This window comes from Salmo salar, chromosome ssa03 (genome assembly GCF_905237065.1).
Source record: "Salmo salar chromosome ssa03, Ssal_v3.1, whole genome shotgun sequence".
NCBI lineage: Eukaryota > Metazoa > Chordata > Actinopteri > Salmoniformes > Salmonidae > Salmo > Salmo salar.
Window position 1 is genome coordinate 89861882 of NC_059444.1, and position 13611 is coordinate 89875492.

Genomic DNA, 13611 nt, shown 5'->3' on the forward strand with positions numbered 1-13611 from the left:
GGAGGGATGAATAGAAATAGTGATAACACACAGAAAGCTACCATTGCTGCAATGATAGAACACATGTTGACACTCTAGGGACATAGACCTTAAAACAAATCTATATGAGACATTGTCACCCCAAGTATTTGTATTTATTATGGATCCTCATTAGTTCATGCCAAGGCAGCAGCTACTCTTCCTGGGGTCCAGCTAAATTAAGGCAGTTTATACAATTTAAAAAACATTACAATATATTAACAGATTTCACAACACACTGTGTGCCATCAGGCCCCTACTCCACCACTACCATATATCTACAGTACTAAATCCATGTGTATGTTATCGTGTGTGCATGTGTCTGTGCCGATGTTTGTGTTGCTTCACAGTCCCCGCTGTTCCATAAGGTGCTTTTTTATGTTTTTTAAATCTAATTTTACTGCTTGCATCAGTTATTTGATGTGGAATAGAGTTCCATGTAGTCATGGCTCTATGTAGTACTGTGCGCTTCCCATGGTCTGTTCTGGACTTGCGGACTGTGAAGAGACCTCCTGTGGCATGTCTTGTGGGGTATGCATGGGTGTCCGAACTGTGTGAATTCAACATGTCAATACTTCTCATAAATAAAAGTAGTGATGAAGTCCATCTCTCCTCCACTTTGATCAAGGAGAGATTGACATGAATATGATTAATATTAGCTCTCAGTGTACATCCAAGGGCCAGCCGTGCTGCCCTGTTCTGAGCCAATTGCAATTTTCATAAGTCCTTTTTTGTGGCACCTCACCACATGACTGAACAGTAGTCAAGGTGCGACAAAACTAGGGCCTGTAGGACCTGCCTTGTTGATAGTGTTAAGAAAGCAAAGCAAGAATGGGAGATGGATATGACTGTTCAATAGATGTTTTCTATTGATCCTTTATTTAGGGATCTGGAACCGGTGCTGGAAGGGAGAGAGATGAAATACGGCACATTTTTGCTTTCTGGTGTTTTCTCATTGGCCCTAAATGAGCAAAGCTCTTCCCACAAAAACAGACATAGGATTTCTCTCCAGTGTGTGTTCGCTTGTGTGAATTTAGGCCCCCTGATTGACTGAAACCCTTCCCACACTGATCACAGCTATAAGGTTTCTCTCCTGTGTGTGTTCGCTGGTGTGAATTCAGGTGTACTGATTGACTGAAGCTCTTCCCACACTGATCACAGCTATAAGGTTTCTCTCCTGTGTGTGTTCGCTGGTGTGCATTCAGGTGTTCTGATTGACTGAAGCTCTTCCCACACTGATCACAGCTATAAGGATTCTCTCCTGTGTGTATTCGCTGGTGTCTAATCAGGGAGGAAACTACAGCAAAGCTCTTCCCACACTGATCACAGCTATAAGGCTTAACTCCTGTGTGTGTTAGCTTGTGTGTAGTCAGGTTGAATGACTGGTTGAAGCTCTTTCCACAATCAAGGCAGGGGTAAGGCCGCTCCCCTGTATGAATTCGCAGATGATATTTGAAGGCGTTAGAAGCAGTAAAACACTTCCCACATTCTGAGCATCTGTAAGGCTTCTCTCCAGTATGGATTCTTTGGTGTACTTTAAGACTTCCTGCACAGGTGAAACTCTTCCCACACTGAGAGCAGCAATACGGTTTCTCTCGGGTGTGAATCCGCTGGTGAATAATGAAGCCACTCCGTCTAGTGAAACTCTTCCCACAGTCAGAGCAGCAGTGGTGAGGTTTCTTCCCTCTACATCTCTGCTGGTGTTTCTTGAGATGTTCTGATCTGGAGACACTCTTCTCTGTCACGTCAGCAACATGATGCTGTTGAGGCTCCCCAGATGATAAGCCCCTCCCACTGGGAGAATTACAGTTAGGGGTGTCACCTGTGAAACAAAGACACTGAATAACTAGGTTTTGGAAATATGGGTCCATAAACACTTTATTTTTGTTATTTAGCAGACGCTCTTCTCTAGAGCGACTTACAGGAGCAATTTGGGTTTTGTACCTTTCTCAAGGGTACACGACAGATTTTTAACCTAGTCGGCTCAGAGATTCGAACAAGCAACTGTTCGATTAGTGGCCCAACGCTTTTCACTACTAGACTACCTGTTGTCCTTATCAATATACACTCATTGGCCAGTTTATTAAGTACACCCCCCTCCATTCACGAAACTGGGTCAACAGTTGCAGAAGCAGATTGTAGTCTCATCCACACCCCCCATTGTTCTTACTTGATGAAATCAAATCTCCCTCCTCCTCGTGCCCCCCTCTCACAGTTCCACTCTGCCCTGGTGTTTTCCTGCAGTCGACCAGCCGCACAGACACCCTCTTCAGACCCAGCAGTAAGGTCCTACCAGGAGAGTTGTGACCAGGGGACTCCGGCATGGTGGAGGGGGACGGGCTAGCTCTGTCCTGGTGACAACAGGAAGTATTGTACATAGAATATCATTAGACCAAACATTTGATTACTTTAGACTAAATCTCTGATGGATTGGTGAATCCTTATAATACCTCCATTCTCCTTAAGTGTGCAATAGTTCACTACTTTACACATTTTCAATCACTCTGGCACATTTTTCATGTGGAAGTGGTATATTCTTTACAAATGTCAAAACTGATAACACTTGTAATGCCCCCTGTCTTATGTTCAGAACCTTTGATTGAGCATTCATTGGAGTTGAACACATCTTTCACCCCTGAGTTAGTCTTGGTTAACCCAGAACTAATGTCTCACGTAATTGGTCAGCCACGCAATTTAGTTCTGGGTTCATACGTGTTAGGAGGAGAGCTTAAGAGATGATGGAACGAGGAGGACGCCAACCTCTGCCAAATCATGATTTGTCAAAATAACCAGAGGAAAAAGCAAAACACCTGAACTACTGCTGCTCATTATGATGAAGTATTTAGAGCCAACTCCATCAGTTATTTGGTTTTACCTTCCACCCTAAATTAAATGAATGTTAATTTATACAGTTATCCCCATGAACAATAGAGCCATGTCTTTCTGGTGCCTTTTACAGCTTGTTCTAGCCTAAAGCATTGCAGAGTTATGCACCCTATGCATTTATATAATCAGGGTTTGGGGGGCTTTAGCCCCTCCCCCACCCCAAGTACCACACCACTGGAATGGCCGTTGACAAATATCCAACACATTGGCTAGTCCACCATCCAGATCAGAGCTGTAGATGCAATCAAGCCTGTCTAATGGCAGAGTTGTTAGTTTGGCACTGTTGATCAGCACAGCTTTTGATAAAAATGTCAAGACAGGAGAAGGAGCATACTGGAATCTATTCTGGATGTTCCAAACTGGTGAGTTTCTGATGCTACCCAGCATGCATTTGCACAATGCAGTGGACAATGTGCTGTTTACATGTGTATTTGCCCTCTTCTGTCTTACCTTTGCAAATCAGATCACCACTCCAATCTGGTCCTCTTTGCCCATCCACATTGACTGGGCTGGTCAAGTTCCTTTGTGTACACATCACTGACAATCTGAAATGGTCCACCCACACAGACAATGTGGTGAAGAAGGCTGAACAGCGCCTCATCAACCTCAGGAGGCTGAAGAAATTCAGCTTGGCCCCTAAGATCCTCACAAACTTTTACAGATGCACCCTTGAGAGCATCCTGTCGGGCTGAATTACCGCCTGGTACGGCAACTGCACCGTTCACAACTTCAGGGCTCTCCAGAGGGTGGTGCGGTCTGCCCAACGCATCACCGGTGGCACAATGCTTGCCCTCCAAGGCATAAACAGCACCCAATGTCACAGGAAGGCCAAAAAGATCATCAAGTTCATCAACCACTCGAGCCACGGCCTGTTCACACCGCTATCAATCCAGAAGGCGAGGTCAGTACAGCTTCTACAGTGAGGGAAGAAAGTATTTAATCCCCTGCTGATTTTGTACATTTGCCCACTGACAAAGAAATGATCGGTCTATAATTTTAATGGTAGGTTTATTTGAACGGTGAGACAGAAGTACAACAACAAAAATCCAGAAAAAACATGTCAAAAATGTTATAAATTGATTTGCATTTTAATGAGGGAAATAAGTATTTGACACCCTCTCAATCAGAAAGATTTCTGGCTCCCAGGTGTCTTTTATACAGGTAACGAGCTGAGATTAGGAGCACACTCTTAAAGGGAATGCTCCTAATCTCAGCTTGTTACCTGTATAAAAGACATCTGTCCACAGAAGCAATCAATCAGATTCCAAACTCTCCACCATGGCCAAGACCAAAGAGCTCTCCAATGATGTCAGGGACAAGATTGTAGACCTACACAAGGCTGGAATGGGCTACAAGACCATCGCCAAGCAGCTTAGTGAGAAGGTGACAACAGTTGGTGCGATTATTCGCAAATGGAAGAAACACAAAAGAACAGTCAATCTCCCTCGGCCTGGGGTTCCATGCATGATCTCACCTCGTGGAGTTGCAATGATCATGAGAACGGTGAGGAATCAGCCCAGAACTACACGGGAGGATCTTGTCAATGATCTCAAGGCAGCTGGGACCATAGTCACCAAGAAAACAATTGGTAACACACTACGCCGTGAAGGACTGAAATCCTGCAGCGCCCGCAAGGTCCCCCTGCTCAAGAAAGCACATATACATGCCCGTCTGAAGTTTGCCAATGAACATCTGAATGATTCAGAGGACAACTGGGTGAAAGTGTTGTGGTCAGATGAGACCAAAATGGAGCTCTTTGGCATCAACTCGCCGTGTTTGGAGGAGGAGGAGGAATGCTGCCTATGACCCCAAGAACACCATCCCCACCGTCAAACATGGAAGTGGAAACATTATGCTTTGGGGGTGTTTTTCTACTAAGTGGACAGGACAACTTCACCGCATCAAAGGGACGATGGAGAGGGCCATATAGCGTCAAGTCTTGGGTGAGAACCTCCTTCCCTCAGCCAGGGCATTAAATGGGTCGTGGATGGGTATTCCAGCATGACAATGACCCAAATCACACGGCCAAGGCAACAAAGGAGTGGCTGAAGAAGAAGCACATTAAGGTCCTGGAGTGGCCTAGCTATTCTCCAGACCTTAATCCCATAAAAAATCTGTGGAGGGAGCTGAAGGTTCGAGTTACCAAACGTCAGCCTCGATACCTTAATGACTTGGAGAAGATCTGCAAAGAGGAGTGGGACAAAATCCCTCCTGAGATGTGTGCAAACCTGGTGGCCAACTACAAGAAACGTCTGACCTCTGATTGACAACAAGGGTTTTGCCACCAAATACTAAGTCATGTTTTGCAGAGGGGTCAAATACTTAGTTCCCTCATTAAAATGCAAATAATTTCATAACATTTTTGACATGCGTTTTCCTGGATATTTTGTTGTTGTTATTCTGTCTCTCACTGTTCAAATAAACCTACCATTAAAATTATAGACTGATCATTTCTTTGTCAGTGGGCAAACGTACAAAATCAGCTGGGGATCAAATACTTTTTCCCCCTCACTGTATCTCAAGGACATCAGACTGTTATATAGCCATCACTAGCTGGCCTCCACCCAGTACCCTGCCCTGAACTTGTCACTAGCTGACTACCACCCGGTTGTGCTACCATGTACCTTAGAGGCTGCTGCCCTATGTACATAGACATGGAACACTGGTCACTTTAATAAATGTGTACATACTGTTTTAACCACTTCATATGTATATACTGTATTCTAGTCAAGGCCATCCTATTCAACTAGTCCTGTAATGTAATGAGATACACATACATACATATATATATATATATATATATACACACACACACACATATATATATATACACATACATATATATACATACATATACACACATATACATACATATACACACATATACATACACACACACACACATACATACACACATATATACATACATACACACACACATATATACATACATACACACATACATACATACACACACACATATATACATACACACATACATATATATACATTATATATATATATATATATACACATATATACATACACATATATATATATACACATATATACACACACACACACACACACACACACACACACACACACACACACACACACACAATTCTATCCTACAGGTAGAATATTTAGTATATCCACACACTGTCCATAATGTCTATACATCCTGTGATGGAAAATGTTATTATGTGAAGAGCAGCAGTGAAAATGTTCATCTTGTCTTAGTGTCATAAATAATCCTTGGTTTCTGCCAATTATTCCTCCTCCACCAAACTTCACAGTTGGCAATATGCATTGCAGCAGGTAGCGTTCTCCCCCCTGCCAAACCCAGATTTGTCCGTCAGCGGCGAGCCTTACACCACTCCAGCCGACGCTTGGCATTGCGCATGGTGATCTTAGGCTTGAGTGCAGCTGCTCAGCTATTGAAACCCATTTCATGAAACTCCCGATGAACAGTTATTGTGCTGACTTTGCGTCCAGAGGCAGTTTGGAACTCGGTGGGGAGTGTTGCAACCAAGGACGGACGATTTTTACTCGCTGCGCGCTTCAGTACTCGGTGGTCCCGTTCTGTTATCTTGTGTGGCATACCCTTCTCGATTGAGCCATTGTTGCTCCTAGACGTTCTACTTCACAATAACAGCACTTACAGTTGACGGGGAAGCTCTAGCAGGGCAGAAATGTAACAAACTGACTTGTTGGATATCCTATGATGGCACCACATTGAAAGTCACTGAGCTTTTCAGTAAGGCCACTCTACTGCCAATGTTTGTCTATGGAGGTTGCATGGCTGTGTGCTCAATTGTATACACCTGTCAGCAACGCGTGTGGCTGAAATAGCCAAATCCAATAATTTGAAGGGTGGTCCACATACTTATGAATGTACTGTATTTATACTCTGGACTAATATTAACATTTCTGAATTCCATTCTTTTACATTTGTGTAACATTGTTGTGAATTGTTAGATATTACTGCACTGTTGGAACTAGGAACACAAGCATTTCGCTACACCTGCAATAAGATCTGCTAAGTATGTGTATGTGACCAATACAATCTGATTTTATTTGTTTTCTCAGCTACAGTTGGAGTTGTGTCCTGTCTGACAGTGAAATATGGCTTGCTCTTACCATAAGCTTGGACTATAGCGTAGCTAGCTAGCGTTTGTGGTAGAAATTACAACATTGTTATTCAAATGACCTTTTATATTAGAATATTCTTCAATTAGTACTTTCACACTGTCTATTGGCCTGAGAGGAGCCTCTGAGGCTTAATGCTGGCAGTTGATTTACAATGCCTTGGTGATAAGACCTAAAGACTACATTTACATTACATTTTACATTTAAGTCATTTAGCAGACGCTCTTATCCAGAGTGACTTACAAATTGGTGCATTCACCTTATGATATCCTGATATGATATGACTACACTCCACTGCATGATTAGTGATTAGTGTCTGTGTGAAATGCTGGTCTGTCTGCCAGGGCCAGGCAAACTCAACCTCCAGTTTCTCTCCCACATCACAAATGGACACTGGATTTCATCTGTTGAGGGAAGGATCAAAGTGTCCAATGTTGTATAAACAAGCAGTAAATGACCTAGAGACAGACATTTTGCACCATGTACATTTTTCTGTCTGTTACTGTCTGTACCCTTGTATAATTTCACAAATCTGTTATTTGAGGACTCAGGAGGACTATAAAAAGTTGTAACCTACCCCTGCTTATTTGGGCTTTTAACTCTACACCATTGGGTGACCGTTAACGCGCCATTACTGCAGTAATTTTTAATAAAGTTTGATGGTTTTGTAGAAATCTAAAAGTCTCTCCTTTTGATTAGAATAATTACCACGACACGTTGCAAGAAGTCCATTGCATGCATTGTAAGGTGGCAGCGTGACAATTTGGTTTTGAACTGATGTAACTAGCTAACCATGTTTTGTGGAAAAATGTAGGACTGCCATTTAGACATGAACTAGCTATCGTTGACAGCTGTTGTTGTCTGCTAGCTAACTAATGGCTGAAGTTATTTGTGTAAAAAAACGTTCATTATCAATTACAGCTAGTTAGCTTTCTTTGCCTGTTCGTTAGCTAGCTACAGAGGCTAGCTGCTGGACTTTGGACAAGCAAGCTAACGTTAGCTAATAGCAGCTGTATTGTTGCCAAGCAACAGAGTTGCTGACCAGGTTTGATAGAACTCTGAGATGAAGCTGAAAATAAATTAGTATCAGAAAAGCTACAAAAAGGTCGCACATCATTGGTTCTTAATGGACGGAAATGTGCACCTGAACTAGTGCTGGAATATGGGAGGCAGCCCCTGTTTTCTTTGCGACTTGCGGTAACTAAATCAATAGTTATTTAGTAACGTTAGTTCGAAAATGTCGGAAACATTAACTGGCTTGACCATGCTGTAGGTCATGTAACTGTTTGTTACATACAAAATGTTTCGTGGATTTCACCGGTTGAATTTATTCTGCCACTGTCTTCTTGTTTCAGCTGTGTCAAGGCATATGAACTAACAGGTTATAGAGCAAACACAATTATCACAACACATAGGTTGTAATATGGCTCTTTTTTCTGCCTTTGCTTCCCGGTGATTTTACTCACACACCGCTACTGCAAGGTGTAGGCTTGGCCTCATTTCTCCATGGTTCTGATTTAACCTGCTCATTGCCTTGTATCAATCTGTGTGCTTTAGGCTAGGACAGAATATCCCTCGTTTTTATAAGCACAATTGTTTATTTTGTCCAGCTGTTCAAATAGAACGAATGGTGACAACTAGGCCTAGACATGTTATACACCACAGTAGGCATAATGTTAATAAAAGTAAACCAAACTTACCCGATCCATCGTGGAAGCTATTCTTTCTTCAAATAAAAATGTGACAGTAAATCTGTAGCTAGTCTACAGCTACTTTCTTTGTTACAGCGTTCAGATAAATAAATGTTTAAAAAACAGCTAGAGCAGAGCAATCAGACGTCCTTTTCAATATTACAACTTTAGTGGTGACAAATGTCTGATGTAGGCTAATCTCACCTAGATTTTACCTGATCTATTAAAGTAAAAACGTTCAACACCCTATTCACCAAGAATACTGTTGTCTGTTATCGTCTAACTCTACACGAGAGTCTGTTGGAACAACATCCTCTTCGAGAGTCCAGATAGTTTTAATTGTCTGAGGCCCAGTAAGGGAAGCCTATAAAATACCAGACTTATTACAGCAGCGCTATCCGTGCAGCGAACCAGTAAAACCCGATGTTCGTTCCGAGGTCCGAAATGCAACCGTGCTAGGGCATATTCATATCATACTTCCTGCGAGAAGGGCTGTTGAAAAGCAAGGAAACGGTCTTCTTCGGTATTATGGCGGTTTGCATACAATTATTATTGGTGCATGCCGCCACCTACTGATTTGTCTGTTCATCAGCTTAGCATTTTGTAGTACTATTCTGTAGCATTAATTCATTACACTTCGTGACAAAAATTGCCAAACCAACTAACCAACCCTACACTTTATTAAACCTCATTATTCCACTACTTTGGCCCTCTGATTCTACACCAGGCCAGCAGCCTGGGAGGACGGGATATTATCGTTCAAAACACCTTGTAACTCTGCAGTAAAATATCGTACACCCAAGTACTTCTCTGCAGCTGCCACCACCACATCTATCCACTGTTATTTACATTCTATACCTGTGGTACAGTTGACAACCATGGCCATGGACGCAAAAAAATAAAAACTTACTTAAGCATGTTTTTCCTATCACTCTCTATTGACCTCAGTCTAATCACTGGTATCCTCTCAGGATCCTTCACCCTGGACCCATCTTCCTCTACTACTCTCTTCACTGCCTCAGCATACAACACCTTCTGCACTACTGTGATCCTGGTAACCTCAACCTGTCTTTATCTCACCGGACACGTCTGATCTCCAGCACCATGTGTACCCCTACAGTTTACACACACAACTTTTTACATCAATACTACACATTCCTTTCAGGTCCTCCTGCACACTTCTCACATCTAGGAATCTCCCTGACACACACTGCTGGAAGGAAGCAGTCAAGAAAGAGAGATTGTGTTTTTACAGGAAGTACCCCCCCTCATTTACCATCAAATGCTAATTAGGATAAAAGTAGACGTCATGCAACGCTACAAATCCCCTAAAAGCTCCTGCATATCATCTCTAGCTGATACCTTTGCTAATGTGACAGGTTAAAGGAAATACTCATAGCCTGTTATACATTAAAAAGTATTAGTAAGTTCATAGTATGTGAGGATCTTAAAACATCTAAGGTTAAAAAGATCATGCATTCTGTATTAGTTGATAGAGATTGACAACATTCATATAATTGTGTTAAAAAGTTAAAATCCAAGTGTACAAAGGGTAAGAATTGTAAAAGGAATGTGTAAACGTTATATTGATTACTTTATTTTGTGGTGCCTAATTGAAGGGGAAAAGTGTTAATCTGTGATCTACTAAATGCTCTTTAATCTATGAGCCTGAGATCGATTGCTCTGGTCTCCACCCAAATTCGCGGGGAAATCGCGGTCTTTTCCTCGTTACAGTAAAAGTTCTCATTGAGGAAACAATACCGTATCACTCTCGTGATTATTTCTCCCCTTTTTCAGGGGCGTAACACTAACAGGTATTGTGTAATTTTAAAACTTGCCCATCACATGTCACAGAATTGTCAATTTATAGAAATGTTGCAAATGTATTTATTACTACATTTAGCTAACAGATTGTTAATCCAGAGATTCTTACCTTTAATGCTAGGTCATTGATTGCAAGATTTTTGCCGTTGTCCCTTAGTCGTTTAATTAATGCATAATGCTAAAACTAGACACTTGCATTTCATAGTACCCAATTTGTAAGTCGCTCTGGATAAGAGCGTCTGCTAAATGACTTAAATGTAAAAAATGTAAATAGTATTCCAAATGGTGACTCAAGGCTCGCTACCTTGGCTAGATTCATTGATCCAATTGTGGGTCTTCAGCATTAACATAATATTGGAGTCAGTCAAAATATTCCTTACTCTTCACCTTCTTCTGGCAACAGTCCATACTTGGTCCCTTACTCTTTTTAATTTGCTTTTATGATCTTCATCTTTTCCAAATGTGTATTTTTGTCCTGTTTTGTCCATCTGATAAATACATGACATTATCAAAGTATGTTTGTCTATTTGATTTTTTTCCCCTTGCTCTTACATTGACATCAAAGTCCTGAGGCATGTAGTGACCTCTGAAGAGTGGAGGTCAGGGTGGAGGTGGTAGCCCATGATGGGGTGGGGGTGCGGTTTGGGGTTCTCCCCGCCCGAGGCCTGGCCACTTTTTAAAGGTAATTTTTATGACATTTCAGAACCACTTGTCAAACCAAGTTAAAAATGTATACATTTTCTTTTTAAAGCAATGACAGGCAATTCTGATATGCATCCTAGATTTCAAAGATCACATTTCTGTCGATCTGAACATTCTGAAGATGTGTCTGATGGATAGCTATGAATCTAATATTTCCAATGATATATGATTAAAGGGTAAACATAAGTAATAACCTGATGTACTGTATGCTGACGTTGTCGTAGGGTAAAACCTCTATGGGGAAACTGAATTGGATGGAGGGATGAATAGAAATAGTGATAACACACAGAAAGCTACCATTGCTACAATGATAGAACACATTTTCAACTCCAGGGACATAGACCTTAAAAGAACATTAATCACGATGGAGACATTTTTCACCCCAACCAAGCCCCCTGGCTCATTGGCTATACACTATAAAACATGGCAAAAGTGATATGATTAAATTAAATCCTGGAATTGGTCCAGGTGGTTGTTGCTTATTTTATAAAGCAAAGTACCCTACAGCTGTCTGTCAGTATACCTCCTTGAGGGGTCCCCTGGGACTGGTAGCTGCACTGCTGGTTGGCTGCTGGTGGGGGAAGGACCAGGGTATTTATTTATTAAGTTATTTATTAAGTTGAATAGTTAAAATAAGTTAACACACTGCCGGGACTTGAGGTAGGCCTACACTAGAAGAATCCAACAATGACGCACATTGTCTACATTTTAAACAGTCTAACATATCTTTAGGCAGGAATTAAGAAAATAAAAACATTCAAACGAACAGAATAGCATAATCTAAGTTTAAAGGTAGACTATGCGATATGACGTGTACAAAGTAAACAGCATGGTGGGTCAATTTCCGCAATAACCAAGAAAGTTGAAGCACAAGGCTAAACTTCTCCAATGTTTGAAAAAATGATACTGAACAAATACATAAATCGCAACCATTTCAAAGATTTTAGTACATATGAGGAAATTAGTCAATTGAAATAACTTCATTAGGCCCTAATCTATGGATTTCACATGACTGAGAATACAGATATCCATCTGTTGGTTACAGCTACCTTAAAAAGAAATTGACTTCACAATGGGCCTCAAGATTGTTGCAGTATTTTTGTGCATTAAAATTGACAATCGATAAAATGCAATGGTGTTTGTTGTCCGTAGCTTATGCCTGCCCATACCATAACCTCACTACCACCATGGGGCACTCTGTTCACAATGTTGACATCAGCACACCGCCCGCACAATACACATGGTCTGCGATTGTCAGGCCTGGTTGGACGTAGTGCCAAATTTTCTAAAACAACGTTGGAGGAGGCATATGGTAGAAATTAACAGTCAATTTTCTGCCAACAGTTCTGGTGGACATTCTTGCAGTCAGCATGCCAATTGCACGCTCACTCAAAACTAGGAGACATCTGTGGCATTGTTTTGTGTGACAAAACCGCACATTTTAGAGTGGCCTTTTATATCAACTTCTTGATATGCCCCAGCTGTCAAGTGGATGGATTATCTTGGAAAGGAGAAATGCTCACTAACCGAGATGTAAACAAATTTCTGCAAAAAAATAGAGAAATAAGCTTTTTGTGCGTATGGAACATTTTTGGGATCTTTTGTTTCAGCTCATGAAACATGGGACCAACACTTTACATGTTTCCTTTATATTTTTGTTCAGTGTATATGAAAGCACGCTTTGCTTTTACACTTGCAAGACCATCATGATTAATTGACCGGGCGTTTTTTTCTTGTAGTAATGTGGAACCTGCCTGTATTTTCTTACCTTTCGAGCAATACATGTCATTCAGAAGAAAAACAAATACTTCATAACATATTTTCTTGCCCTCATTAGCATCTCACCACTACAACTCAGTGCAAACATCCAACACATGGGGTAGTCCCCCATCCAGATCAGAGCTGTAAAAATAATCAAGCCCGTCAAATGGCAGTTGTTAGTTTGGCCACTGTTGATCTACACAGATGTGGATTCAAATGTCAAGACCAGGAGATAGAGCACACTGGAATCTATTCTGGATGTTAAGCAAGCATGCATTTGCTCACTGCAGTGGACAACATGCTGTTTACATTTGTATTGTTTTCTCAGCTACAGTTTGAGTTGTGTCTTGTCTGACAGTGATAAATGGCAAGGTCTTACCGTAGATTGGACTAATAGAGTAGCTAGCTAGTGTTGCAAAAGCCAAATTGCATTGCAAGGTAGCATCGTGACACTTTCCACAAAGTTTGTTGTTGGTTTTGAACTGATGTAGTTAGCCATCTATGTTTTGTGTAAATATTTAGGGCTGGCATTTGGAAGTGAATTAGCTATCGTTAGATATATTATGTGTTGAGGTTA

General features: G+C 41.3%; 1 protein-coding gene across 3 annotated transcripts; it reads right to left on the reverse strand.

Moving 5' to 3' along the window:
• Positions 1–863: 863 nt before the first annotated feature.
• LOC106601479 (zinc finger protein 239) lies at positions 864–9245 on the reverse strand. 3 transcript variants are annotated; one of them, XM_045715745.1, is made up of 4 exons: positions 8757–9245; positions 3355–3818; positions 2189–2369; positions 864–1840 (listed from the first exon to the last, which is right to left on the reverse strand). In XM_045715745.1, the coding sequence occupies exons 3-4, from the start codon at positions 2340–2342 to the stop codon at positions 900–902; spliced, it is 1095 nt and encodes a 364-aa protein (XP_045571701.1). In that variant the 5' UTR covers positions 2343–2369; positions 3355–3818; positions 8757–9245; the 3' UTR covers positions 864–899. The 3 variants fall into 3 exon arrangements, with proteins under 3 accessions (XP_045571701.1, XP_045571700.1, XP_045571699.1); XM_045715744.1 differs by lacking the exon at positions 3355–3818; XM_045715743.1 differs by having other exon boundaries at positions 2189–3818.
• Positions 9246–13611: the final 4366 nt, after the last annotated feature.

Bases quoted from the DNA above. Each gene is read 5' to 3' on its own strand.
- LOC106601479 (XM_045715743.1), bottom strand. From the start codon at position 2,396: ATGTACAATACTTCCTGTTGTCACCAGGACAGAGCTAGCCCGTCCCCC. The intron at 1,841-2,188 runs GTAAGAACAATG...TTTGTTTCACAG, and splicing joins GGGAGATTTGATTTCATCAA to GTGACACCCCTAACTGTAAT.